The sequence below is a fragment of the Mauremys mutica genome, chromosome 3, assembly GCF_020497125.1.
Source record: "Mauremys mutica isolate MM-2020 ecotype Southern chromosome 3, ASM2049712v1, whole genome shotgun sequence".
Lineage (NCBI taxonomy): Eukaryota > Metazoa > Chordata > Testudines > Geoemydidae > Mauremys > Mauremys mutica.
The window spans coordinates 2598185-2625248 of record NC_059074.1 but is presented as its reverse complement, the minus strand read 5'-3'; the positions used below and the strand labels follow the sequence as shown (position 1 = coordinate 2625248).

At 52.7% G+C, this 27064-nt stretch overlaps 1 protein-coding gene across 1 annotated transcript; it reads right to left on the bottom strand.

Annotated features, from left to right (window-relative positions):
• Window positions 1-3019: 3019 nt before the first annotated feature.
• Window positions 3020-25291, bottom strand: PPM1G (protein phosphatase, Mg2+/Mn2+ dependent 1G). Its single transcript, XM_045011281.1, has 10 exons — window positions 25052-25291; window positions 20188-20257; window positions 10861-10946; window positions 10002-10134; window positions 8135-8589; window positions 7613-7750; window positions 6615-6849; window positions 5445-5574; window positions 4955-5057; window positions 3020-3734 (listed from the first exon to the last, which is right to left on the bottom strand). The coding sequence occupies exons 1-10, from the start codon at window positions 25169-25171 to the stop codon at window positions 3534-3536; spliced, it is 1671 nt and encodes a 556-aa protein (XP_044867216.1). The 5' UTR covers window positions 25172-25291; the 3' UTR covers window positions 3020-3533.
• Window positions 25292-27064: the final 1773 nt, after the last annotated feature.

Here is a 27064-nt window from a genome sequence, read left to right as displayed (position 1 = left end):
AAAATTCACGGACAATACCAAATTACTCTAGATAAGTCCAAAACTGACTGTGAAGAGTTACAAATGGATCTCACAAAACTGGGTGACTGGGCAACAAAATGGCAAATGAAATTCAATGTTGATCAATGCAAAGTAATGCACAGTGGGAAACATAATCCCAACTCTACATACAAAATGATGGGGTCTAAATTAGCTGTTACATCTCAATAGAGAGATCTTGGAATCATCGTGGATAGTTCTCTGAAAAGATCTGCTCAACGTGCAGTGGCAGTCAAAAAAGCGAACAGAATGTTAGGAACCGTTAGGAAAGGGATAGATAATAAGGCAGTAAATAACATAATGCCACTATGTAAATCCATGGTACGTCCACATCTTGAATACTGCACGCAGCTCTGGTCACCCCATCTAAAAAAAAGATGTATGAGAATTGGAAAAGGTTCAGAAAAAGGCAACACAAATGATTAGGGGTCTGGAACAGCTGCCATATGAGGAGAGATTAATAAGATGGAACCATTCAGCTTGGAAAAGAGACGACTAAGGGGGGATATGATTGAGGTCTATAAAATCATGACTGTGTGGAGAAAGTGAAATGGAAACTGTTATTTACCCGTGACATAACACAAGAACTAGGGGTCACCAAATGAAATTAACAGGCAGTAGGTTTAAAACAAACAAAAGGCAGTATTTCTTCACACAATGCATAGTCAGCCTGTGGAACTCAAAGCCAGGGGATGTTGTGAAGGCCAAAAGTGTAACTGGGTTTAAAAAAAGTTCATGGAAGACGGATCCATCAATGGCTATTGCCAAGATGGTCAAGGACACAATCCCATGCTCCCGGTGTCCCTAGGCCTCTGACTGCCAGAAAGTGAGAGTGGATGACAGGCCGGGATCACTTGATAATTGTCCTGGTCGGTTCACTCCCTCTGAAGTACTTGGCATTGACCCAGTACGGCCGTTCCTGTGTTCTCGCGGATTAAGAGCTGGCATGGAATGAAGTGTTCCTAGTGGAGTTTCACAGGGATCCGTACTAGTTCTGATGCTGTTTAACATTTCCATCCGTGATCTGGAAGGAACTATGGAAACCACTGCAGCGACACAAAGCTTGGCAGAGTGGTGAAGGACGATGAGGCAGGACAGTTGCAGAGTAACTGGATCGCTTGGTAAACTGAGCCCATTCCAACAAAATGCATTTTAATACAACCCAATGCAAGGTCATACATCTAGGGACAAGAAACGCAGGCCAGACTTACAGAATGGGCACTGTATCCTGGAAAACAGGGATCTGAAAACGATTTAGGGGTCTCAGCGGGCAAGCAATTCAACATGAGCTCCCAGTGTGATGCACCGGGGAAAAAGGCCTAATCCGATCCTTGGATGTACACACAGGGAAGTAGTGACTTTGAGGAGGAAGGTGATGTTTCCACTGTATGTGGCATTGGTGAGGCCAGGACTGGAATACTGCGTCAGTCCTGGGGTCCACATTTTAAAAAGGAGAGGGTGCAGAGAAGAGACACAAATTATCCAAGGGCTGGAGAAAATGCCTTACAGTGAGACTGGAAGAGCTCAATCTGGTTAGCTTATCAAAACGAAGACTGAGAGGAGACTTGATTTCGGTGTCTAAGGAGAAAATACTGGTAGTATTGGGCTCTTCAATCAAGCAGAGAAAGGCAGAACAAGAACCAATGGCTGGACGCTGAAGCCAGACAAATTAAAATTGGAAATCAGGCTCCAATTACTTTTACCAGCGAAGGTGATGGACCACTGAACTACACCAGGAATTGGTGGAGTCTCCATCTCTTGGAGCTGCAAGACTGAACGTCTCTTTCAAAGAGATCTGCTCAGCTCCCCCAGAAGTTCTGGGCTTGTGGCAGGAATCACTGGGTGAGGTGCTCAGGCCTGAGGTATGCAAGAGGTCAGATTAGACAATCATAATGGTCTCTTCTGGCCTCAATGATCTGTGTATCTATGAGACAGCTGCAAAAAGGCCAGTGGAATTTTTAGCTGCAAGTTCAGAGGCCTCCTGTCCAGGGGCTGCCAGGGAACAGCCCCTCTGTATACTTTGCGCGCGCCTGGAATAAGTTCTGTTCTGGTCCCTTCACAGGCAGAAGGGTACTGAGCAGCTGGAGGGAGCTGGGATGCACAAAGACCATTCACGGGCTCGGGGGGCGGGACTGAGTAGGACTGATGATCTGTGCAGCGTGGCTCAGTGGCGGCTGGAGGGAGCCCAGCTATGCTGGGCTTGGGGGCAATGCCGGCTCCTCCTGAACAGTGAACGTCTCCATGGGCCAAGAGCCCTGGGGAGGGACTGCAGGGAGCTGGACTGGATGATCCAACATCTCCACAGCCCCTCTGTCAGCAACGGCCTATAGGAATCTCCTCCATCAGTCCTTCCCCTCACTCTGCCCCCACTCCTGATCCACGCAGAAGGCCCAGGGGGAGGAAGGGCACAGAGAGGGAACAAGGAGCAGCTGAGTTTTCAGTAGATTGTTTCCAACCCAGGCGCTTTGATTCTCTGGCGCCCCTCAGTGCAAAGCACACAAGCTGCCAGAGATGGATGCAGCGCTGGCACCCGCCCAGCGCATCGTGCGGCCGTCACCTTGAAGGGAAGAGGAGAGCTGGGTGGGGCCTGAGGTGTTTGGGTGTCAGTCTTGCCTCTTGGACCCAGGGGTTAAATCAGGGACTCAGTAAAGTCAAATGAGCTCAGGAGGTTTGTCCCTACTGCCCATTTCTACACATCCCCAAGCCATCCCGCCACAGCACTGCCAGCTCTCTGCTCAAATGCTGCAGGGCCAGGGCTCAACGGTGCCGTGGGAGGGAGCCCGAGACTGGAGCCTGCAGACCAGGAGCAAGGTGCAACAGGAAAGGCAGTACTGGGTTGGGGCACCCACTACACAATCAGCTCCTCTCAGTCTCCTAAGGTCTCGTAACCTGTAAAGGGTTAAAAGATTAAACAGACGGACTCGGTTCTCCCCGCTTCCCACCCCACCTCCTGCGAAAGAGCCAAGGACAAAGGTGCGGCTAAGTTTTCTGGGCTTTTAGTTTGAAAAAGTATTGATTGAAAGTGTACAACAGAGCGAGGTGCAACAGTGGCACCCGATCCAAATTGTTCCACAAATAAAAACAGAACGGGCCTTAAATAAAGGGGGCACAGATTAAAAAACCTCAACAGTGAAAAAGTTCTTCCCCTCCAAACGGAATAGTCACAGGCACAAAAATGGCGACACCTACATGGAGACAATGTTGGGATGTCCATCCTCTAACCACTAACGTGCTACTCACCTCCGCCGGGGCTCCCGTGTCCGCGGAGCTGAAGCCAGCCCGCTCGGCAGCTCTGCTGTTGGCTCACTCTTTGGAATGGTTACAAATGAACATAACATGCCCTGCTAACCCACCCCACCCCTGTCCAGGACACAGACAAACGAGGCCTCTGCTAAGGCTAAAAAAAAAAAAAGGACGAGACTTTGGAGTCTCGAGTTCAGCTTGTTTAAGAAACGAGTCTGGGGAGTGCACGACAAGTCTCTGTGCTGGGCCTGCTAGTCCCGCTTGGCCTTCTTGCTGCTGTCGCTGCCGTTCTCCTCCCCCGCTGCCTGGGCCTCTGCCGCTGCCAGTTTCCGTTTGCCACTGTCGGTGTGGGCTTGCGTGGAGCGTGGGTTGAAGCAGATAATGATGCAGGTCATGTTATCGCAGCCGGTGCCGTCCCCTGAGGTGTCGGGAGCCAAGCACTGATCCAGGAGCTGAGAGGGAACAGCACACGGGAAGCAGCCAGTAGGACGCCAACCTCACGTGCAGCCGAGCAGTCCAAGGGAGCCGCTCACTCGCTGGCTGACTCCCGGCTCCGGGGCCAGGCCCAGGCTCCAGCTCCTCCCAGGCGAGGGAACGGGGCAGCTTAAGGCAGTGCTCAGTGCCTTGGGAGGCCGGCAGGCAGAGCCAGCGATAGGCATGAGCAGACCAAGCAATTGCTTAGCACCTGGAGCACCTCCAGAGGGCCCCCTGTTCATTATTAGTTTGTGTTGTGGGGCACCCCCCAAATATCCCGATGTGCTGACCACCTCCGCTAGCAGGGCCTTGTGCTGCTCAGCACTGCCACCTGCTGGCTGTTCAGAATAACACTAGGAAGGCAAAAACAATGAGGAGTCTTTGTGGCCCCTTAGAGACTAACAAGTTTGTTTGGGCATAAGCTTTTGTGGGCTAGAACCCACTTCATCAGATGCGCGCAGTGAAAAATACAGTAGCAGATATATATACAGCACATGAAAAGATGGGGAGAGTTGCCTTACCAAGTGGGGGGTCAGTGCTAACAAGGCCAATTCAATCAGGGTGGATGTAGCCCATTCTCAACAATCTCCCTGGACACTCAACAACAGACTTAAAAGTGGCCATTCTTCAACAAAAAAACTTCAAAAACAGACTTCAATGAGAAACTGCAGAACTGGAATTAATTTACAAACTGGACACCATCAAATTAGGCCTGAATAAAGTGGCTGGGTCACTACAAAAAATGTTTTTCCCCTCTGTTGATACACCTTCTTGTCAACTGTTGGGAATGGGCCACATCCACCCTGATTGAATTGGCCTTGTTAGCACTGACCTCTCGGTAAGGCAACTCCCATCTTTTCATGTGCTGTATATTTATACCTGCCTACTGTATTTTTCACTCCATGTATCTGATGAAGTGCGTTATAGCCCACGAAAGCTTATGCCCAAATAAATGTGTTAGGCTCTAAAGTGCCAGCAGGACTCCTCGTAGTTTTGGCTGATACAGACTAACACGGCTACTCCTTTGAAACTAGGAAGCAGATAAAGTTGTTGGGTCCATATGGATTTCATCACCACCCAGCAATGAGCGGACCCCAGTAACTCTCCCTGCAGGGAGTCACTGCCCAGCGAGCGTGCAAATGCCCAGCGAGCTGAGGAAGCCCATCCAGGAAAGGGCAGCTGGAGTCAGGCTGCTTACCTCTTCTACTATGGAGGAGAGAGGCCTCAGGTCCCCGTTCTCATCCTTCTGGCTGATCTTGGCCTGGATGAAATCCACCACTTCCTGGCTGCTCATCACATTCCTGCCAGCAGAGCGGGTGACAGGTCAGAGTGGCTGGCAGGGCAAGGAAAGAGTGCCCTGCAGCTGACGGCAGGGAGGCCTGGTTCTGCTGTGCTATGGCAGAGAGCGCTGGCTCGCTGAATGGGAGGGGCAGGGTGCGCACCAAGACAGCTGTTAAAGGAGATCCCCTTGTTCAGGGGCCATGGGCACCGTGGAGTGCGCTGTGCCATCCTCTGCCCAGGGAATGGCGCCCCACTGGGGACAGCCTGCCACGGGCTCTTTGATGAGCTATCCCAGAGGCCCCTAACCCTTACTGAGGTGTCACGGGGATATGCGCCTGGCCTGCTGCCCCGTGCGAAGGCTGGGGCAGGATCCATCCCATAGGGGCTTCTGCTCCTCTGGTGCTCACCAGATTCCGTCGCATGCGATAACCATGAAGTCGTGTTCCTCGTTTATTGTCAGCACCTTGATGTCGGGTAAGGCCGAGATCATCTGCTCTTCCGGGGGCAGGTTCTTGTTCCGTTTGTAGAAGTGGTCGCCTGGCAAGAGAGGGGAAGGTCAGTGCTGGCACAGTCTCCTCCAGCTACGCTGCCCTGACTGCTGGGGAGGGCCTGCCCGAGAGCCCAGGCCAGCACTCCTGCAGGCAGGAGGGGACAACCCCCCCGTCGCAGACTGAGGTCTGTGTTTGAGCTGGAGCATGAGGCCAGCTCAGCAGAGCCTGGCACTTAACTGCTACAACACTGAAGAAGAGCGAGAACCCCAAAACAGTGTGTCCCCAGCCCAGCCACACATCTCCCCACCGCCTGTGCTTTTAGGAGCACAAACACAGACACTGCCCATGCGGACCAGACCAGGGTCCATTTAGTCCAGTGTCCTATCTCCGATGGGGGCCAGCACCAGCTGCTTCAGGGGAAGGTGCAGTGACCAGGCGGCCTGCCCCAGCCCCAGTAGTTAGAGGCTCATGCTCTGGGGCAAGAGGGTTCATGGCCAGTTCAGAACTCTGGTTTGAGGGTCAGTATTTCCTCTGATAATTCCAGATATTCCCCATTCCTAGAGAAACATCTAACTTCTCGCTCTTAGCCTCAGCTATGTCATGTGACAGGGAGTTCCACAGGCCCCTTGTGCCTTTTCAGGGTCCCCATCATTTAAACAAACACTGCTGATCTCCCTTTCTCTTGACCGTGCATTGCTTTAGAAACTTTAATCACATCCCTCCTCATCCATCTCCTTTGCACGGGGACAAACCCCTCTGCACTGAAGAGATTTCCCCAAGTCCTTGACCGTTCTCGCTGCCCTTCTCTAACCCCTCTAGCTGTGCAACACCCTGTTTAGGAGGGTGATGAGAACCCCACATGGTGTTCAGATGAGCCCACACCACTAATTAGGGAATACACCACCCCATGCCTTATACATCCCAGTATCATTTGCTTTTCTCACCACTCCTGGCTGACACCTACCATGCCTTGGGCCCCATCTAAACCATCCATCACTCACAAACCCACCGTGAAGCAGGCGGTCTGCATGCACGTGCCATCCCCCCGGCTGCAGGGTGCCCTGGCCGGCCTCCTGGATCACTCACCGATTGCCCTGGAGAGGTTGAGACCCCCATTCACTCTCCCATCCATGGTGACCTTGCCGCCGGCGTTCTTTATCCTCGCCAGCTCCAGCTCATCCTCCGGCTTGTGGTCATAGGACATGTCCACAGCTTTGCCGCCCTCTGACACCACGCAGCGAGAGTCTCCAGCATTGGCTACGATCAGCTGTTTCCCCCGGATAAGGGCTACCACGGCAGTTGTCCCGCTGTCAGAGCCAGGCTGAGAGGCAAGGGGTTTGGTGAGACTTCCTCCCAGATACACAATGCCCCTAGCCCTAAAGGAGCTATTCGGGGAGAGACGTACAAACCAGCCCAGGAGCTCTTACAGGACATCGGCTGTACCAGACCTCCCCTTTCAAGGGGTGCAGGGCCCAAAGAGGGGCCACCGCCGGAGGCGAGGGAAGGGGTGCGATGGGAACAGAGCATGGGTACGTTCTCCCAGGAGTGGGCTACCTCAGATTTAACACACTGTCCTAGGAACACCAGTGGGCTCAATAGCATGGCCTGCAGCTGTCCTCTCCTGCAGCAACTCCAGCCTCAGCCTGCCCCAAGCAGGGGCTGCACTGCATTGTAGTGGCAAGGATGGAGGCTGCTGCAGTCTCCATTTCACTGCACCTAGCTGCAGCTCCCGCCCAGCTGCCAATGCCGTCCTCAGCCAGCTGGCTGGCTGGAGAGCTGCTAATTACTAGCGTTTGTTGTGTGCAGGTGAGACACACAGCCGGGCTGGCTGATCCTGAGGAATTGCCGTGCTGTTCTGCGGTACGTCCGACCAGATAAGCTAGCAGTGGAGTCCCCCTTTGCAGCATCTCCCCTGCTGCCCCACAGCCCAGGCCCCATTCCAAACCCTCCACCACCTCCGGGTGGGAAGACACCTGCTTCAGGCTACATGGAAAGGGGCATTTTCTGGCTCCCAAGTGACCCGCGGGTGCTCCCCAGCACAGGACTAACAAAGAACCTAGAGAAGGCAGAAATGGGATGTGCACCTCCTCTTTCCCCTCCATGCCTGGTAACATCATCTCTTCCTCTTCGTCCTCATCCTCCTCAGCCTCTTCTGTGTCATCTTCATCCTCTTCATTCTCTGCCTCCTCACTGCTGTAGCCATCCTCATCCTCACTGCACTCCTACAGAAACGAGAGACGCCATGAGAGAGCAGGAGTGCCCGGCTCCGAGGGCACAAGCCCCTCCGGGAGGATGGACGAGATGAGCTCAGCAAGAGGGAGCCGATGACCCAGCAGGTGGTCTCTCTCTCTGGTGCGTATGAGCTGGGCAGCAGGTAGCAGCTCCCAGCTCATGCACTGGCCAGACCACAGCATCTGCAGCATCCTCCCTCCACAGGCCCACTGCGAGGCGGTGCGGACAGAGGCATCAGCCTGTAAATCCCACCTCGATGGCAGGCCTGGGGCGGCCCGATGCTCTCACAGCCCTTAAAGAATGTGGAGAGAGAGAGAGAGAGAGTCATTCCCCACCCCCAGGAAGGGCAGCTGCCTCCGTGCTCTGGCGCCTACCTCACTGTCCTCCTCCTCCTCTTCGCCCTCATCTGACTCATCCTCGCTGTCTTCAAAAAATTTGGACTTGGTCGTGCCCTGGGGCTTTCCAGTGGAGGAGCAGGAGGGCCCTGCCTCTCCCGTGGAGGAGGTGACCGTCTCTTCGCCCCTGCCCACTTCGGTCTGCTTTGCAGCACCGCTGTCGTTCCCAGCATCGGCTCCATCCGAGGTGGAGGAAATGCCCGTGGCCTCGTTGTCTGGCTTCCCGTTCTTCCTCTCCCTGTGCTCGGCCAGCTCCCCCGGGCTGCTTTCTCCATTCACGCTCGCCTCCCCCCCATGCTCCTGGCCCATCTCCCCGGCCGGAGGGAGTGGCTTGTTTCTGAGGTTCTTGATGCAGTTCTGTCCATAGCGGGTCAGCAGCTCCTCTATGGTCATTGTGGCTTCTTCGTGCAGAAGAGCCGCTTCCTCATTGTCAACTGCAAGAGAAAGGGGAATCAGAGCAGGAAACGCCGCCTGTGGGGTGGCAGCAGCAGCACAGGTTTGGGTCCAAGCTGCACTAGCCAAGAGATGCCTGGTGTTCCAGCAGTGCTGGGCATTCCACGCACACACAAGGGAGACAGCTGCCCCCACCCAGCTCCCAGACCAAGCAGTGAGGAGGGCGACCATCACACTCACACAGCTGATAGGCACAGCGCACACACTGGGCTCTATGGACACACAGCAGCCAGCTCTCAGCTGCTAAGCTGGGCGATGCTCGCTGGCCAACGCCATGGACACAGTGGCCACCAAGGAGGGATTCACCAATGGAAGCTCAGCTCGAGGTGTTGGGGGTGAGCTCGCAAGTGGGAACAGCTGATGCTGGCCAAGCGTTTGGGTTTTGTTTGGAGGTCTGTGGTGATGCCGAGTGCTGGGACACTGGCTGGTCTGTTTTCTTGCACAGATCAGACACCACAAACAGGAAAGGCTAAGCTTCTCGAGGGCCAAGTCGCTCCGCAGGGCTCTGGCACAGGTCGCTCACCCACCTGAGAACCAGGCGCTGGGGCCATGGGGAAACGTGAGACGCTAAGACACACCCTTCCCAAACACCAAACAGGGGCCAGCAGTTCAAGGGGGAATCTTGCTGCTTCCCTGAAGCTGCCGTTTTGCTAGTTTTAACTTTACTAGTCAGCTCAAAGATGGGAAGTGAAATGACTCTACCCAGAGTGCTGCCAGATGCAGAGAGCAAACTAAAGGGCTTCCCCCCAGGTTTAGGAACCCAGGTGTCCCAGGCACTTGCATAAAAATGCCGGGATCCAGTGCGGGTGCCCATTTACGTTCACTCGAAGGCTGGCAGTGAGTAATTCTGGTTTCCTGGCTGGGGCTTTGCTCCTTGCCCTGACAGACATGCCCAGGTGGAAAAGCACATCTGCTTCTTTGAATGAAGACAGCAGAGTCTTGGGCCAGTCACCTGGGGGGGCTTCAGTTCACCTCCGTCCCACCACTTGTCCAGCCGTCCATGACCCACCCCACCCTGGAGCTGCAAGCTTGGGACACTGCTGCCCATGTCACTGACACCACATCTCAGCTCAGACCCGTATTGCCATGGCCCAGAAAGCTCGAACCCTTGGTTGGAGCAGAGCACCTCCTGCAGATACGCCCAAGGGAGGGGCCCAAGGAAGGCGTGTGTCAGTTAAACGAGCAAGCTTGCCAAAACAGCTCCGACTCCCCCATGCCAGGCCGGGAGGTGCCTCGAGGAGAGTGCTAAGTTAGCTCCAGCTGCACTTTGTTTAACTGGCTCCTTTAAAGAGCAAACCCTTCCCTAGCAGTCACTGCCCTGCCCCCACCACGGCTGGCGGCCAGCGCCTCAGTGCTCAGCCTCAGATACTGGCTGGGCACATGCTTCACTTACCATCATCTTCATCAGCCACTTTCTCTTTCTCCTCGTCGTCATCCTGGGGCCGCCCTGCGATCTGAGCGAGCTCCTTAATCACCTCCTCTGTGGTCAGCTTGGCATCGATGGCCAGGAAGGCATCCTCCAGGGCCTACGGACAAACAGACAGCACAGGGGCTGCATGCTGTTCAGGGGAGCGCCTGCCCACCCGCCCTGCCCTCTCTCAGCAGCACTGGGACCCCATCACGTCCCCAGCCCCTTCAGGAGAATCACTGAGGTGACTGGTCAGGTTTGCCAGAGAGCGCATGGGGCAGACGGGATGGCACTGGGGAGGGTCAGCATGAGAACAACCCCTTGTTCCTATAGGTCACTGGCTTTGCCAGACTGGCCTGCGCTCAGGACATGCCGCCTAATGACTCTTCTCCGAAAGCTCCACTCTGCCATCGCTGTGAGTCTCAAGGGGCTGCATTTCTCTCACCTACACTGCTGCCCATCAGTCTGATTCCTGCATTGATCCAGGAGGAGACTGAAAACCAGGGTAGCTCTGTGGGGATATGGAGAGCAGAGAGGAGGACTCTCTGTAGCGAACACAAGGCATGAGCCAGAAATGAGCACGGTCTCTCAGTAACTTCAAGGAAGCTAAAGGAGGGAGGCGGAACAATTAAACAACAAGGCCAACAGCTAGTGAGCAGAAGACCCAAGGTGGAAAAAGGAAGAAAGCTTCCCTGGGAGAATAACCAGGCCTTGGGACAGCCTCCGAGGGAGGGGCTGGGCAATCCCAGATGACACCGGGATCTGGGTGGGGACTAGATGCCCAGAGAGGCCTGTTCTCCTGCCTTGATGCCTACACTTATCCACTGCAGTGCCAGGCTCTTACCTTCTGTAGTTTGCCTTCCTTGTACGCCTTCTGGTCCTTGATTATCTCCGGGAGATACTTGGCACAATACAGGGCAACCTCTTCCCCTGAAAGAGAGCAGAGGCTGCTTGAAAATCCTGCTCCTCCCAGTGGCCCTGGGCACAGAGCGAGCTGAGCTGTGACAGCCCCGAGGGAAATCTGGGGCCTCCAGCCAGGACGGAGGTCAGTGCAGGAGGAGGAGACAGCAACCAACTGCAGAGGAGAGGTCGCTAGTGGGATATCTCGGGGCTTGGCGCTGGGGCCTCCGCTTTCCAAGGAGCTGCACCGCCGAGGTGGCAGGACTTGCTGCTGCCACTGGAGACACCATCAGTATGACAAGCCCTGGGACCCCAGCAAATCTCCAAGGCTTTTCACCCTTCATTGGGGCTGGCCAGGTTCCAAGGGACTCCACTGTTCTCAGGCCAGTCCCACCTGGAGAGCCAAACTTTGATATTGCAGCAGGGGAAAGGGGGCTTCTGCTCAATGCAGATAATCTGGGAGGTGCCATGCTTCCAGCACACAGGGGGCAGCCATTGAGTGTTCACATACAGGAGCGCAAGAGGAAGGAGATGCTACAATTAATGAGGGAGACTGTGGTCCTAATGGGCAGAGCGGAGTCCTACTGGGAGAGGAAGGAAAGAAATGCAGGAGGCGGCCATAGGAGAAGCAAGCCACAGGGCCAGACATGGAAGGAGGAGAAATTCTCTGAGTTACGTGTAACAGACCCCTGGCCTGCACATGAGCATACAGATTATTTCACTCCTGAACCAACTGTCGGCTACTTGAGACCACGACTCCTCCTTGGGGGTGCCTGGGTAACCAGTGCAGCCAGGCAGACCACAGGGCTGTGGTTCAGACGACAGGTGGGGCCCCCCCAAGAGAAGACGGCACTGACATGGCAGCAGTGACCACAAACTCCTGGAGTTCAGCTCATCCAATGGGACTTGGCAGAACGCACAGCGGGGCAGGGAAGCAGCCCAGTGAAAAGCTCTGATGGGAGAGGTGAGGAGCAGCCCCTCTGGTCTGGAAGGAAAGGGCCAGAGATCTGAGCGGGAGAAGGAACCACACTGGGAATGGAGAAGCGGGAAGCAGCCAAACAAGAACATGCCAAGAATGCAGGGAAAGGAGAAGGGCAGCGAGAATGCAGGGAAAGGGTGACGGCAGGGTCCCCCCAAGGTGATGGCGCTGTTAGGGGAAGTAAGGAATGAATGGCAAACACACAGCTCTTTCAAACCTGCCTGGAGGGAGGGGAGAACTGGGCAACTGGCAAGGAATTGAAACCTTGTGAAAACAGCTTTGGCTAAAGGGGATGCATCAGAAGTTGGGTGATGCAGACCCGCCCGGTCAGACCATATTCACCCTGAGCGGCAGAGAGAATCGGCACCCCCGTTTCACGTCTGTTCCAGAGTGGGGATTGGAGCCTGGCTCTCCCACATCCCCGGTGAGTGCTGTAACCATTGAGCCAGAAGCTAGCATGGGGGAAAGGGATCAACAACAGTGACACAGACAGTGACCATCTTGGGGTGGCGACTTTAAAAGGATGAACAGGATGTCCCAGGTAACCACAGGCCTATCAGACAGACATCAGTCCTGGCCAGAACAACGGAACAGCTGATACAGGACTCAATTTATAAAGCATTAAAGGACGGTGCACCACATGACTAGAATGTAATGCTGATTTTTAAAATGGGCTCCAGAGGCGATCCCGGCCAGTGGTTACAGGCCAGTGAGCCTAACTTCAGGACTGCACAAACTAGCAGAAATCATAGTAAAGAACAGAATTATCAAATACCGAGTTAAACACAGTTTATTGGGGAAGAATCAACACAGCTTTTCCTATGGGAAATCATGCCTCACCAATCTATTCGAATTCTTTGAGGGGGTCAACACGCACGTGTCCAAGAGTGATCCAGCGGTTAGAGAGTACCTGGACTTTCAGAAAGTCTTTGACAAGGTCCCTCACCAAAGACTCTTAAGGAAACTTATGCTATGGCTACACAAGAGAACACTGATGAAGCTACACCACTCCAGAGAGCTCTCCTGTCAGCTTAACTACTCCAGCCCCTGCAAGAAGCTCTCCCGCCGACACAGCACTGTCCACACCGGCATAAGTTATGGCACTTAGGAGGGTGGCTAATTCACACCCATGAGCAACATAACTTATGTTGATTTAAGCCTAAGCTCTCATGGGATTAGAGGGAAGGTCCTCTAATGGATCAGTAACTGGTTAACAGACAGGGAACAAAGGGTAGGAGTAAATGGTCAGTTGTCACAATGCACAGAGATAAACAGTGGGATCCCCCAAGGATCTGTACAAAGACTGTGCTGTTTAACACATTAATTGCTGATCAGGAAGAAAGAGTGAACAGTGAAGAGGAAAAGTTTGCAGATGATACAAAAGTTACTCGAGATAGTTAAGTTCAAAGCTGACTACAAAATGTTCCAGGGGGATCTCACAAAACTGGGTGATTGAGCAGGAAAATAGCAGATGAAATTCAACATTGATAAGTGCAAAGTAATGCATGATGGGTTCAAAATTAGCTGTTATCACTCAAGAAAGAGTCATAGTGAATAGTTCTCTGAAAACTTCAGCTCAATGCACAGCAGAAGTCAAAAAGGTTAACAGAATGGTAGGAACCATTAGGAAAGTGATAGAAACTAAGACTGAAAATATCATAATGCCCCTAAGTAAGTCCATGGCACATCCACACCTTGAATACTGTGTCCAGTTCTGGTTACCCCATCTCAGAAAGGATATAATGGAACTAGAAAAGGGGAACAAATATAAAAGGGCTTCCATATGAGGAAAGACTAAAAAGATTAGGGCTGTTCAGCTTGGAAAAGAGACGACTAAGAGGGGATATGCCAGAGATCTAGAAAATCATGCCTGGTGTGGAGAGGGTGAATAATGAAGTGTTATTTACCCTTTTCCACAATATAAAAACCAGGAGTCACCCAATAAAATTAACAGGTAGCAGGATGAATACAAAACAAGAGGAAGTACCGTTTCACACAATGCACAATTCACCTGTGGAACTCATTGCCAGGGATGTTGTGATGGCCAAAGTAGAACTGGGCTCAAAAAAATACATAGTGAAGTTCATGGAGGACAGGTTCATCAATGGCTATTAGCCAAGATGGTCAGGGACGCAACCCAACCCTTGGGGCAACCCTAAAGTTCTAACTGCCAGAAGCCGGCAGGGGAAGACAGGATGGATCACTAACTACCTTGTTATGTGCACTCCCCATGAAGCTCCAGTATGGACAACTGTCAGAGACAGGCTACTGTGCTAGAGGGACCATGGTCTGATGCTGCATGGCAGTTCTTACATAATATAATTAATGCAAATCAACATGGGTTTATGGAAAACAGATCCTGTCAAACTAACATGCTCTCTATTTTTGACGAAATAACACAGTTGGCTGATAAAGGTCATCGTGTGGATGTAGCAGACTTAAATTTCTGTGAGGTGTTTGACTTAGTACCACAACATTTTTGTTAAAAAAGGAAAGGTTAAGGAGTGACTTGATCCCGGTCTATACGTACATACATGGGGGACAGCTATTTGATATCGAGGGAGTCTTCAATCTAGCAGGCAAAGGTGTAACGTCCCAGTGTCTGGAAGCTGAAGCTGGACAAATTCAGACCAGAAATAAGATGCAACTACTTTTTTAAAAAACAACAACAACAAAAACCACTGAGGGTAACTAAGCACTGGCACAACTTATCCTCCATCACTGGCAATTTTTAAATCAAGACTGGATAGTTTCCTAAAAGCTCTGCTCCAGTTCAAATAGGAATCAATATCAGGATTACTACGGTGTGTGTTACACCAGAGGTCAGAGAAATGATCTCAGAGGTTCCTCCTGCCTTTATGCTCTATAAATCTCTGGTTCCTAACCTAGGAGAACAGTGGAGGAGAGAGTCCCTCTAAAACACCCTGGTAGGACCTGCAGAGACAAGGAGGCGGGAGCACGGAGAGGCATACTGGGCTTATCCGGCCAAACAAACTCAAATGTTTTATCAGGTGAATGTGAGCTGCAGGTCACGAATCATCCTAAATAGTGAACATCAATAACTGCTAGTGGCTGTACCCCCTTAATCCAAGGGGCTGCAGCTATCTCCATCTCCTCTTGCTGCTTCCCCCAACCCAGCAGCATCACCTCAGACTGGTCTAGGATGAATCTCATCTGTGCTCCAATCTCAATACTACAACTCCCTTCTCTCTGGCTTTGACAAATACAGTCTTGTCTCGCTCAGACCCATTCAGAATGCTGCTGCAAAGATCAGTGTCCTAGCCGTGGTGCTCTGACTATGTCACCCCTCTCTTCGCATCCCTCCACTGGCCCCCCTCCACCTTCTCTACTGTACCTAACATAAGCTGTCTTCACTCTCAAGGCCCTTCACACCCTGTCCCCACCAACCGTTCTCTCTCATTCATTAGTGAAAGGCTGACTCCTGCCTCCAACTGGCCCGTGGTGCCAGCCTCAACTGCCCCGTTGGTACATTTTCAAGCCTTCTCCCCTGCCACCCACATGCTTGAGAGGAGCTCCCTGAAAACACTCACAAAGCTGCCTCTTTCAACACCTCTGTTGCCATGAACCTTCCAAAAAACTGACAGCCGCTAGGCTGCTGGTGTGCAGAGACCCCTGCCCCTCAGGCTCACTAATGCTGTCTCTCTGTTCCCTTGCAGTCCCGCCTGGCCGGGTCCCTCTTGGCCTGACTTCAACTGTAAGCTCTTTGGGGAAGGAGTCATCTTTTTGTCCCATGTCTAAAGTGCCTAGCACAGGGGTGCTGGCCATGACAGAGGTTTGTAGCTGCTATGGCAACACAAGCCAATACTACTAACATGAAACTCAATGACACAATTCGTGGGGAGGTGGAGAATTCCAGGGTTCAGTTTCAAAGCGACCACCCTGCTGGGACGCAGCAGCAAGAGGCAGGGCAGGCTTGCAGTTACGACGGGGACTCCACGGTGACCATGGCCAGGCAGACAGCACGTGACTTTGGACAGACGTGTCCAGCACCCAAACACCACCTGAACTCAAAGGCACTTCCAAAAAGTCCTTGATCCGTCTCTGTTCCCCTCCTACCAGCCAGAGGATAACAACTCTGTCCTACCTGGCAGGGCCGTTGCAAGGTGCGAGCTGCTCAGATACGATGAGGGTGGGGTGGCAAATAAATAAATGCTATTGTCTGCAGGCTCGGGCGGATGTCACTGTATTGGTTACACCCCAAGTAGAGGTGCCAGACCATGTTTCTGCACAGAGGTGAGGTCTGCAGCCACAGAATAATGTATTCTGATTGGAAACCGACCCTGGACAAAATCCACCTAGCCAGGCATTTACAGAAAGCTTAGTTCCATGGAGACTGTGGCCCATGTATCTAGTACCGGCTTAGCTGGGCGTGGAGGGGAAGGGAGTAGCTCAGCGGTTCTTCGGGTTTTGCATTGGTGACCCCTTTCACACAGCAAGCCTCTGAGCGCCGCCCCCCCTATACATTAAAACACTCTTGGTCTCTATGGACACAGGCTTCAGTCTGACGTGGGAAGTGGGGCACGGGCAGCAGCATCAAGGCAAGGACCTTCAGCTACAGTCTAGAAACTAAAGCAGGATCAAGGCCATCAACTGCAGAGCCCCCCAGAACAGCTTGCAAACCCCAGGTCATCCCCTCACTGCAGAACTGGAAGTGCCCCTTCCTCTAGGACCTGCTCTGTGCACGAAGAAACGTTCACGTAAAAGAGAATCAGACACATGAGAAAAGGGCAGACAAATAAACAGTGACAAATTTTTAAAGTGCTTGTACACAAATGCTAGAAGTCTAAATAATAAGATGGGTGAACTAGAGTGCCTCGTGTTAGAGGAGGATATTGATATAATAGGCATCACAGAAACCTGGTGGAGCGAGGACAATCAATGGGACACAATCATTGTGGGGTACAAAATATATCGGAAGGACAGAACAGGTCATGCGGAGGGGGCGGGAGGAGTGGCACTATATGTGAAAGAAAATGTAGAATCAAATGAAGTAAAAATCTTAAGTGAATCCACATGTTCTATAGAATCTCTATGGATAGTAATTTCATGCTCTAATAAGAATATAACAGTACGAATCTATTATCAATGACCTGAACAGGACAATGATAGTGACGATGAAATGCTAAGGGAGATTAGATAGGCTAACAAAATAAAGAACTCAATAATAGTGAGGGATTTCAATTATCCCCATATTGACTGGGAACATGTCACCTCAGGATGAAATGCAGAGACAAAATTTCTTGACACTTTAAATGACTGCTTCTTGGAGCAGCTGGTACAGGAACCCACAAGGGGAGAGGCAACTCTAGATTTAGTCCTGAGTGGAGAGTAGGAGCTGGTCCAAGAGGTAACTATAACAGGACCGCTTGGAAACAGTGACCCTAATATAATAACTTTTAACATCCCTGTGGTGAGAAGAACACCTCGACAGCCCAACACTGTGGCATTTAACTTCAGAAAGGGGAACTATGCAAAAATGAGGGGGTTAGTTAAACAGAAATTAAAAGGTACAATGACTAGAGTGGAATCCCTGCAAGCTGCGTGGACACTTTTCAAAGACACCATAATAGAGGCCCAACTTAAATGTATACCCCAAATTAAAAAAACTCAGTAAGAGAACTAAAAAAGAGCCACCGTGGCTTAACAACCATGTAAAAGAAGCAGTGAGAGATAAAAAGGCATCTTTTAAAAAGTGGAAGTCAAATCCTAGTGAGGTAAATAGGAACATAAACACTGCCAAATTAAGTGTAAAAATGTAATAAGAAAAGCCAAAAAGGAGTTTGAAGAACAGATAGCCAAAAACTCAAAAGGTAATAATTTTTTTTTAAGTACATCAGAAGCAGGAAGCCTGATAAACAACCAGTGGGGCCCCTGGACGATCGACATAGAAAAGGAGCGTTTAAAGACGATAAAGTCATTGCGGAGAAACTAAATGGATTCTTTGCTTCAGTCTTCACGGCTGAGGATGTTAGGGAGATTCCCAAACCTGAGCTGGCTTTTGTAGGTGACAAATCTGAGGAATTGTCACAGATTGAGGTGTCACTAGAGGAGGTTTGGAATTAATTGATAAACTTAACAGTAACAAGTCACCGGGACCAGATGGCATTCACCCAAGAGATCTGAAAGAACTCAAATGTGAAATTGCGGAACTACTAACTATGGTTTGTAACCTGTCCTTTAAATCAGCTTCTGTATCCAATGACTGGAAGATAGCTAATGTAATGCCAATATTTAAAAAGGGCTCTAGAGGTGATCCCAGCAATTACAGACCGGTAAGTCTAACGTCAGTACCGGGCAAATTAGTTGAAACAATCGTAAAGAATAAAATTGTCAGAGACATAGAAGAACATAAATTGTTGGGCAAAAGTCAACATGGTTTCTGTAAAGGGAAATTGTGTCTTACTAATCTATTAGAGTTCTTTGAAGGGGTCAACAAACATGTGGACATAGTGTACTTAGATTTCCAGAAAGCCTTTGACAAGGTCCCTCACCAAAGGCTCTTACGTAAATTAAGCTGTCATGGGATAAGAGGGAAGTTCTTTTCATGGATTGAGAACTGGTTAAAAGACAGGGAACAAAGGGTAGGAATTAATGGTACATTCTCAGAATGGAGAGAAGTAACTAGTGGTGTTCCCCAAGGGTCAGTCCTAGGACCAATCCTATTCAACTTATTCATAAATGATCTGGAGAAAGGGGTAAACAGTGAGGTGGCAAAGTTGCAGATGATACTAAACTGCTCAAGATAGTTAAGACCAAAGCAGACTGTGAAAAACTTCAAAAAGATCTCACAAAACTAAGTGATTGGGCAACAAAATGGCAAATGAAATTTAATGTGGATAAAGTAATGCACATTTTGAAAAATAACCCCAACTATACATACAATATGATGGGGGCTAATTTAGCTACAACTAATCAGGAAAAATATTTTGGAGTCATTGTGGAGAGCTCTCTAAAGATGTCCATGCACTGTGCAGCAGCAGTCAAAAAAGCAAACAGGATGTTAGGAATCATTAAAAAGGGGATAGAGAATAAGACAGAGATTACCTTATTGCCCTTATATAAATCCATGTTACGCCCACATCTCGAATACTGCGTACAGATGTGGTCGTCTCATCTCAAAAAAGATATACTGGCACTAGAAAATGTTCAGAGAAGGGCAACTAAAATGATTAGGGATTTGGAACGGGTCCCATGTGAGGAGAGATTAAAGAGGTTAGGACTTTTCAGCTTGGAAAAGAGGAGACTAAGGGGGGATATGATAGAGCTATATAAAATCATGAATGGTATGGAGAAAGTGAATAAGGAAAAGTTATTTACTTGTTCCCATAATATAAAAACTAGGGGCCATCAAATGAAATTAATGGGCAGCAGGTTTAAAACAAGTAAAAGGAAGTTCTTCACACAGTGCACAGTCAACTTGTCAAGTATCAGAGGGGTAGCCGTGTTAGTCTGGTTCTGTACAAGCAGCAAAGAATCCTGTGGCACCTTATAGACTAACAGACGTTTTGCAGCATGAGCTTTCGTGGGTGAATAACCACTTCTTCGGATGCATTTCGTATTCACCCACGAAAGCTCATGCTGCAAAACGTCTGTTAGTCTATAAGGTGCCACAGTCAACTTGTGGAACTCCTTACCTGAGGAGGTTGTGAAGGCTAGGACTATAACAGCGTTTAAAAGAGAACTGGATCAATTCATGGAGGTTAAGTCCATCAATGGCTATTAGCCAGGATGGGTAAGGAATGGTGTCTCTAGCCTCTGTTTGTCAGAGGGTGGAGATGGATGGCAGGAGAGAGATCACTTGATCATTACCTGTTAGGTTCACTCCCTCTGGGGCACGTGGCACTGGCCACCGTCAGTAGACAGAACACTGGGCTGGACAGGACTTTAGTCTGACCCAGTATGGCCATTCTTATGTTCTTATGCACGTGCTCACCTCAAAGTGGTGACCCTCAAACCGCTCCCCTGCCCAGCTGGAAAAACAGCCTCAGTCCCGGAATGCCTCCTGTGGACCCTTCAAGCCCAACTCTCACCAGAGGGAGGTTGTCCAGATCCCACTGTGCCAACCCAATGCCCTTCCTCCCACAGCCCCACACAGCCATCGGCAGCCTCAGTCTGCACTTTGCCCCAGAGAACACTTCTCAAGAAGAAGTAGGGTTTTTACTGCCAGAGGGGTTTGCCCTGAAGGGGCAGCCATTGCAGCAGACCAGAGCAGTCCCCTGTGAGGAAGCTGCCCAGGTACAATTCCCTGGAAAGAGCGAGAGGAGCAGTTACCTCCGTGTCCATCGTAGACGGAGAACATGGCCGTCTCACTGTCCAGCTCAGGAATACAGTTGTGCGCATCCTGAAAGAGAAAGCACCACGTCAGAGTGTTGGGGTTGCACTGGCTCCCAGCAGCTGACCTGGCATGAACAGTGCTCAGAGGCAGGGAAATACGGTACCAGCACAGACACACTCACATTTCACACCTGGAGATTTCCCACTCACACGCTGTTCTCACAAAACCAGAGGAGGGCACGAACAGTAAGAAGCAGCTGCTACAGTAGCACAGCCACATGCCACTATAGCACTGACGCTTCTTCCAGTGACAGAAGGGGTGTTGCTGTCACAGGAACTCCACCTCCCTTAGTGATGGTATCTAGGCTGATGGAAGCAATCCTTCATTGACCTAGCTATGTCTGCCCCAGAGAGTGGGTCAGCGCAACTACAGCAGGCAGGGGGGTGAATTTCACACTCCTGAGACCCCCCTGAGACACTCCCAGACCCACAGCACACGCTCCATCTACAGGTCACCAGAGCAGCTCGCTCCTCCCGGAAGGGGCAGGCAACTCTTCAGCCTCCTGCTGTGCACAGCAACCTCTGCACTCCTCCAGACTGAGAGCTCTTTAAAATGGTAACTTGGGATTCTGCCAGTCCGGAGCCAGACTCCAGCCCTATCCATCCAGGGTCCCGTCACTGGACCATCCGAGTGTCTTTATCCCCACACTCCCTTGTGCGGCAGGATGGGGCTACTGGCCCCATTGTACAGATGGGAACGGAGGCCCAGGGAGACCAAGTGCTTATCTACACAAGGAAATATACTGGCATAACTATACCACCATAGCACACCAGGAGAACGACAGTGGTAGCATCGTACTGGTAGTTATGCTGGTAAGTTTCCCCATGTAGACAAGCCCCAAAGGACTTGGCCAAAATCAAACAGGGAGTCTGTGGCCCCTCCCACTGCCCGGCTCCTTTCCCCAGTTCATAAGCAGCCCAGATCCATGCACACTGGAGCGTCACCTGCTCCAGTCACACCTGACAGGAGGGAGAGTGTCCCGCTGACTACTGAGAGCAGGAAGTGGCACGGCAGCACCACCACACTCCCCAGGCCCTTGTAAGGGATCTCTGCACACCTGGGCTAGAGGCCTTTCCCCTCTCTCTAACCTGAGTGTGCCAAGCCTTTCCTGGGCACGCCCCAAGTGGACTCTGCCCCATGTAGCTGGGTAACGGCGTGCTGGTCTCAAATGAGCTGAAGGGTAGGCTGAGGAGTCTAGAACTGACATTGTCCCCCACTGTTCTCTGTGCATTGGAGCGAATCAGAAATAGTGTCACGGAAATCCCATCTCCCAGGCAGGCGTCTCTGCCATGGCACTGGTGTCAGAATCCTGCTCATTCTCCGGCCACTCATGGAACTCCCAGGTGAGCCAGCAGAAAGGGTGGCCCACCAAGGGGACTGTTTGACACAAAAATGAAATCCTTTCTGGCCTTTATCTATAGGCACTCAGACACTGAGGTAACGAGCATGGGACAATCACCTATACAGAGCAGAACATCACAGAGCAGCAGACAAGGGCTCATGACCAAATTCCTTCCCCTACCCAGACCTGGGCCAGGAACAGCAGCTGGCAGGGACTTGGGCTGAATTTGAAGCACAGAATGTGCCTTTCAGACTAACAGTTCTCTGGCTGGTGCTCAGCCTGCAGGGGGTGTTTGTGTGAAATGCCTTGACGATTCTTAAGTGCTGCACACTCCCTCTCAGCACAGGTGCTTTGTTCTTTGCTAGATACTTGGGGATGGCTCTGTTTAAGTGACTCTCATGCTGACACTGAGACGTACCTCATCAGAGGAGCTCCACAGGAAAATTCACTAGCAACAGTGTTGACTGACTCCTCTTTCCCCATTATTCAGCCTAACTTAACAGATTTTGAAGAGGCCAAAAAGCAAAACCAAATCTCCACAGCCAAGATGAGAGGTGGCACCAAGTTAGTGCCCGAGGAAAGTGCAAATAACCACCAACAAAACAGCAACACTGACCTGCACAGAGCACCGCCCAAGCACAAGGGGAACGGGCGACCCGTGTAACAACAGTAGGCCATGGAGAGGGAGGGAAATAGCTCCTCAGTTCACCTACTGGGTATTCTCCTAGCTGACTGCTAAGACCTCAGTGGCAGAAGCCTGGGAAGGAGACACTTACAGGAAATCAAACAATGGCAAAGATAAGGTGTCCTCACAGAGAACACCCAGAGTTTTTGAGAAAACATCAAGCTGTTAACTGGGGGAACCCAGCTGCCAAGCTGAGGCCAAGTCCCAACTCTGAGTTCCCAGCCTCATAGGGAAGGAAGGTTGAGTGGGCAGCAGCAGCTGGTGCACAGTCTGAAGAGACAGAGCATACTGTCTCTGTCAGACTCTTGTTGGGCCCTCTCCAGCCAGGAGTCCTGCCAGTTCTCACTGGGCAAGCAGGGGAGGCTAGGGTTTCCATGCAGGTGACGATCATTTTTCAGCACCAATCCGCCGTCTCTTCTAACCTTAGAGGCTTGGGAGCCAGGGGGAATGGGCAGCTCCCTGTGCTCTGCTCCCCTTCCAATTCCAGAATGGAAAGTGGAGGGAAGAAAGTGAGGAAATAGGCTGATCCAATGCATCCAACAGGTTGTGATGGTTATCTGAATGCCACTGGGGGAGTTCTGTTGGGCTGGGCCAAGAGCTCCGGGACAGGCACGTTTACACTGGCACAGCAGATTAAACCCTATGTTAGGCTGACAGTAAGTGCACAGTTAAACCAGGAAATGCCAGAAGAACTTGAGTTTGGCATGGGTCCTTCCTTTACTGCATCTTTATTTTTATGGTATAGCAGAGAGACTAGAAAGGAGAATCTCCCCTGCAAAAAACTTTGTTTATTTATGTCGAAGTATCAGGAAAGCTGTGTCTTGGCACTTTTGCCAGGAGACACCTTGGAGGACTGAAACATGGCCTGGAAGTTCTCAGCCCTTAACCACAGTGGTAGGGGTGTTGAATCCTTAGTAAGAGAGTTTTATTCCATGTGATTTACATATGGCATTCATGAAAACAAAGAGAAAACAGAGTGAATAAACATCCTTTCATTGTAGTGGTGATGGCACTGTGCTACCAGGTCCCCAGCTGAGGGCTTGGCAGGGAATTCAGAGATGAGCCACATGCATGCCCCAGGCTGGAAAAAGTGTGCTATGGGCGCTGAGACAAGTGGAATCCCCCTAGCTCTGCAAAAGGACGTGTGAGGGAAAGACAGTAGAACCCTGGGGATGTTTCACTATCAGCCTGGGGATGTTTCACTATCAGCCTGGGGAGGCTTATGGGGAGAGAGAGAATTAAATGTACCAAGAAGCAGTTAAGGGTCCTGCGCCGCCCCCCCTCTCCTCCCCTCCCCCTCCAGTGTCCCGCAACCCCTTCTGCCCAGGGTCCCGTGCCGCCCCCATCTCCTCTCCCTCCCGCCCCCCCCCCGGGCCCCGCGCCGCCCCCAGGGTCCCGCCCCCCATCTCCTCTCCCTCCCGCCCCCCGGGCTCCGAGCCGCCCCCAGGGTCCCGCCCCCCATCTCCTCTCCCTCCCCCCCCCGGGCCCCGAGCCGCCCCCAGGGTCCCACCCCCCATCTCCTCTCCCTCCCGCGCCGCCCCCAGGGTCCTGCCCCCCATCTCCTCTCCCTCCCCCCCATCTCCTCTCCTCTCCCTCCCGCCCCCCCGGGCCCCGAGCCGCCCCCAGGGTCCCGCCCCCCATCTCCTCTCCCTCCCGCCCCCCCGGGCCCCGAGCCGCCCCCAGGGTCCCGCCCCCCTTCTCCTCTCCCTTCCCCCCCGGGCCCCGAGCCGCCCCCAGGGTCCCGCCCCCCATCTCCTCTCCCTCCCGCCCCCCGGGCCCCGAGCGGCCCCCTGGGTCGCGCCCCCCATCTCCTCTCCCCCCCGCCCCCCCCCGGGCCCCGAGCCGCCCCCAGGGTCCCGCCCCCCATCTCCTCTCCCTCCCGCCCCCCCCCGGGCCCCGAGCCGCCCCCAGGGTGCCGCCCCCCATCTCCTCTCCCTCCCGCCCCCCCCCCGGGCCCCGTGCGGCCCCCTGGGTCCCGCCCCCCATCTCCTCTCCCTCCCGCCCCCCCCGGGCCCCGAGCCGCCCCCAGGGTCCCGCCCCCCCCATCTCCTCTCCCTCCCTCCCCCCCCCCCCGGGCCCCGAGCCGCCCCCAGGGTCCCCCCCCCCCATCTCCTCACCCTCCCCCCCCCCCCCCCCGGGCCCCGTGCCGCCCCCAGGGTCCCGCCCCCCCATAGCCTCTCCCTCCCTCCCCCCCCCCCCGGGCCCCGAGCCGCCCCCAGGGTCCCGCCCCCCCATCTCCTCTCCCTCCCTCCCCCCCCGGGCCCCGAGCCGCCCCCCATCTCCTCTCCCTCCCTCCCTCCCCCCCCGGGCCCCGCGCCGCCCCCAGGGTCCCGCCCCCCCATCTCCTCTCCCTCCCTCCCTCCCCCCCGGGCCCCGAGCCGCCCCCAGGGTCCCGCCCCCCCATCTCCTCTCCCTCCCTCCCTCCCCCCCGGGCCCCGAGCCGCCCCCAGGGTCCCGCCCCCCCATCTCCTCTCCCTCCCCCCCCGGGCCCCGAGCCGCCCCCAGGGTCCCGCCCCCCCATCTCCTCTCCCTCCCCCCCTGGGCCCCGAGCCGCCCCCCGGGTCCCGCCCCCCCATCTCCTCTCCCTCCCTCCCTCCCCCCCCGGGCCCCGAGCCGCCCCCAGGGTCCCGCCCCCCCATCTCCTCTCCCTCCCCCCCTGGGCCCCGAGCCGCCCCCAGGGTCCCGCCCCCCATCTCCTCTCCCTCCCCCCCCAGGGTCCCGCCCCCCCATCTCCTCTCCCTCTCCCCCCCGGGTCCCCGCGCCGCCCCCTCACCTCCATGGAGACCCGCCAGCCCTGCATGGCGCTGTAGCCGAAGTGCAGCGGGCGCGGCCCAGCCCCGGCGCCGTCCCCCGAGCTCTTCACCGTGCTGGGCTGGGACAGGTAGGCGCCCATGGTGCGGCGGCCTCCGCCGGCGGCCGAGCCCTGCCGCGGGGCCGGGACGGGCGCGGGGCGCGGGGCGCGGACGGGCGGGACGCGGGGCGCGGGCAGGCGGGCGGGAGGGAGGCGGAACCAGCCACCACGGAGTCACCGACCGGAACCAGAGCGGCCGGAAGCGGCAGCCATAGAGTCTCACTGGGGGAAGAGCGAGCGGCCGGAAGTACCTGCCATAGAGACGCTGAAGGGACAGAGCGGCCAAGGGAGCGCGGGCCGGAGGCCAGTCAGCGCACGGGCTCCAGGGGGCGGGCAGGGCGGCTCCGAGTCTCTGGGGGGGCCCTGCGTGCGCCCCTCATCGCCCCACGTGCGCCCCCCGCCCCCGGGGCCCCCGCCTGCGCCCCTCATCGCCCCACGTGCGCCCCCCGCCCCCGGGGCCCCCGCGTGCGCCCCTCATCCCCCCACGTGCGCCCCCCGCCCCCGGGGCCCCCGCGTGCGCCCCTCCCCTCACCTGCACAGGGCTAAATAAATTATAAATTATGTAAAAAAACCTATTTTTTAAATCAATATGCTGCTTAACATTGGACTCACCGCCATGGTATTTGAAATTAATATTGAAAAATCATGTCCTGGAGTTTACATGGGTCAGACCATTTTCCATTATGAATACGTTTTCACCGACTTTAGTGCAGATTAACAAGGGGGGACGGGAAAGTAGGGCCACATATCACAATTAAAGTTATGGCCTGAAGATTAAATAATGTTATTTTCTTTCTCTTTTATCTTATTTTACAGAGTGGAAGGAATGCCCAATTGCACCAGAGATTATCTGATCCAGACCTTGGATTTGAAGGGTGCATATGGTGCTACAATTTTTGTGATTGGCTTACTGCTTATGCTTGCTTGGCTTTGCATTCTTTGGTTAGCAGAAAGATTGTGCTGTGTTCATTATATTTTAGGAAGCAAAATAAATACCGGAGCTCAAGCAAAGATAAAATATGTTAGTGTAAGTATTTAGAATAATACATCTGGAAGCATCAGACATTATTCCTATGAAATAATGGCCATGGCTTCAGTATTAAGGATCCTAGTAATTCAGGGGAAATGGAAAAATCAATCCTGAAGGCTGAAAATATAGTTTTTGGCTTTTATATTTTTTTGAATATTTGAGGAAATTTAGGGGTATGTGGATATACATATGAGAGTACCTCTAGGGTGGAGGTATGGTTCAAAGAGGATAATACATTTGACTACTCAAGGGACAGGATGGGAAAAACAGGACCAAACAAAACCAAATGTAAATAGAAATCTTTTGAGATAACATTTGAGATATGATGGGAAGACAGCAAAAATGTGACATAGGAATATCTAAAACCAAAAAATTTGGAAGAGCAATGGAGATACTTGTATATACTAAGGGTGGGGGAGAGAACTAATGTTTAGATTTAGTTATGATGAGAACAATCTGAATATGAGTACTCTGAACGGTACTTTTGGAGTTTTGGATTTGATGTAATCACCTTAGATGTAATTCAAGAACAAGAATTGGCTAATATTGATGTGGGATGGAATGAGTCAATTGCTCTCAAAATATGGGAATATAGTAAAATAGTGGATTCTTCTATAATGATAAGATTGAGTTTGCTTTAGGAAAATTAAACGGGGAGTAGATTTTCAGGGATATGGTCCGTTGTTTATGTTTATCAATCAAATACCAGAAAAGAAGATTGAACCAAGAATAATGGCAGATGAACACCCATATAGAAAGAGAGAAGTAATTAAAGCCCCAACCATTGTGGACCAATCAGTCTGGTTGGAAGGAATGTGAATAAACATAAGTACACAATATTCAGAGTGCACACCATATGCCTTACCTCTACTACAAGCATGGCAACAATGGGGAGATGGGACTAT

Coding starts and splice junctions, on each gene's coding strand:
- PPM1G (XM_045011281.1), bottom strand. CDS start 25,171: ATGGGCGCCTACCTGTCCCAGCCCAGCACGGTGAAGAGCTCGGGGGAC. Junction 20,258..25,051: donor GCTGGCGGGTCTCCATGGAG/GTGAGGGGGCGG, acceptor TTTCTCTTTCAG/GATGCGCACAACTGTATTCC. Junction 5,058..5,444: donor ATCGCATGCGACGGAATCTG/GTGAGCACCAGA, acceptor CTCTGCTGGCAG/GAATGTGATGAGCAGCCAGG.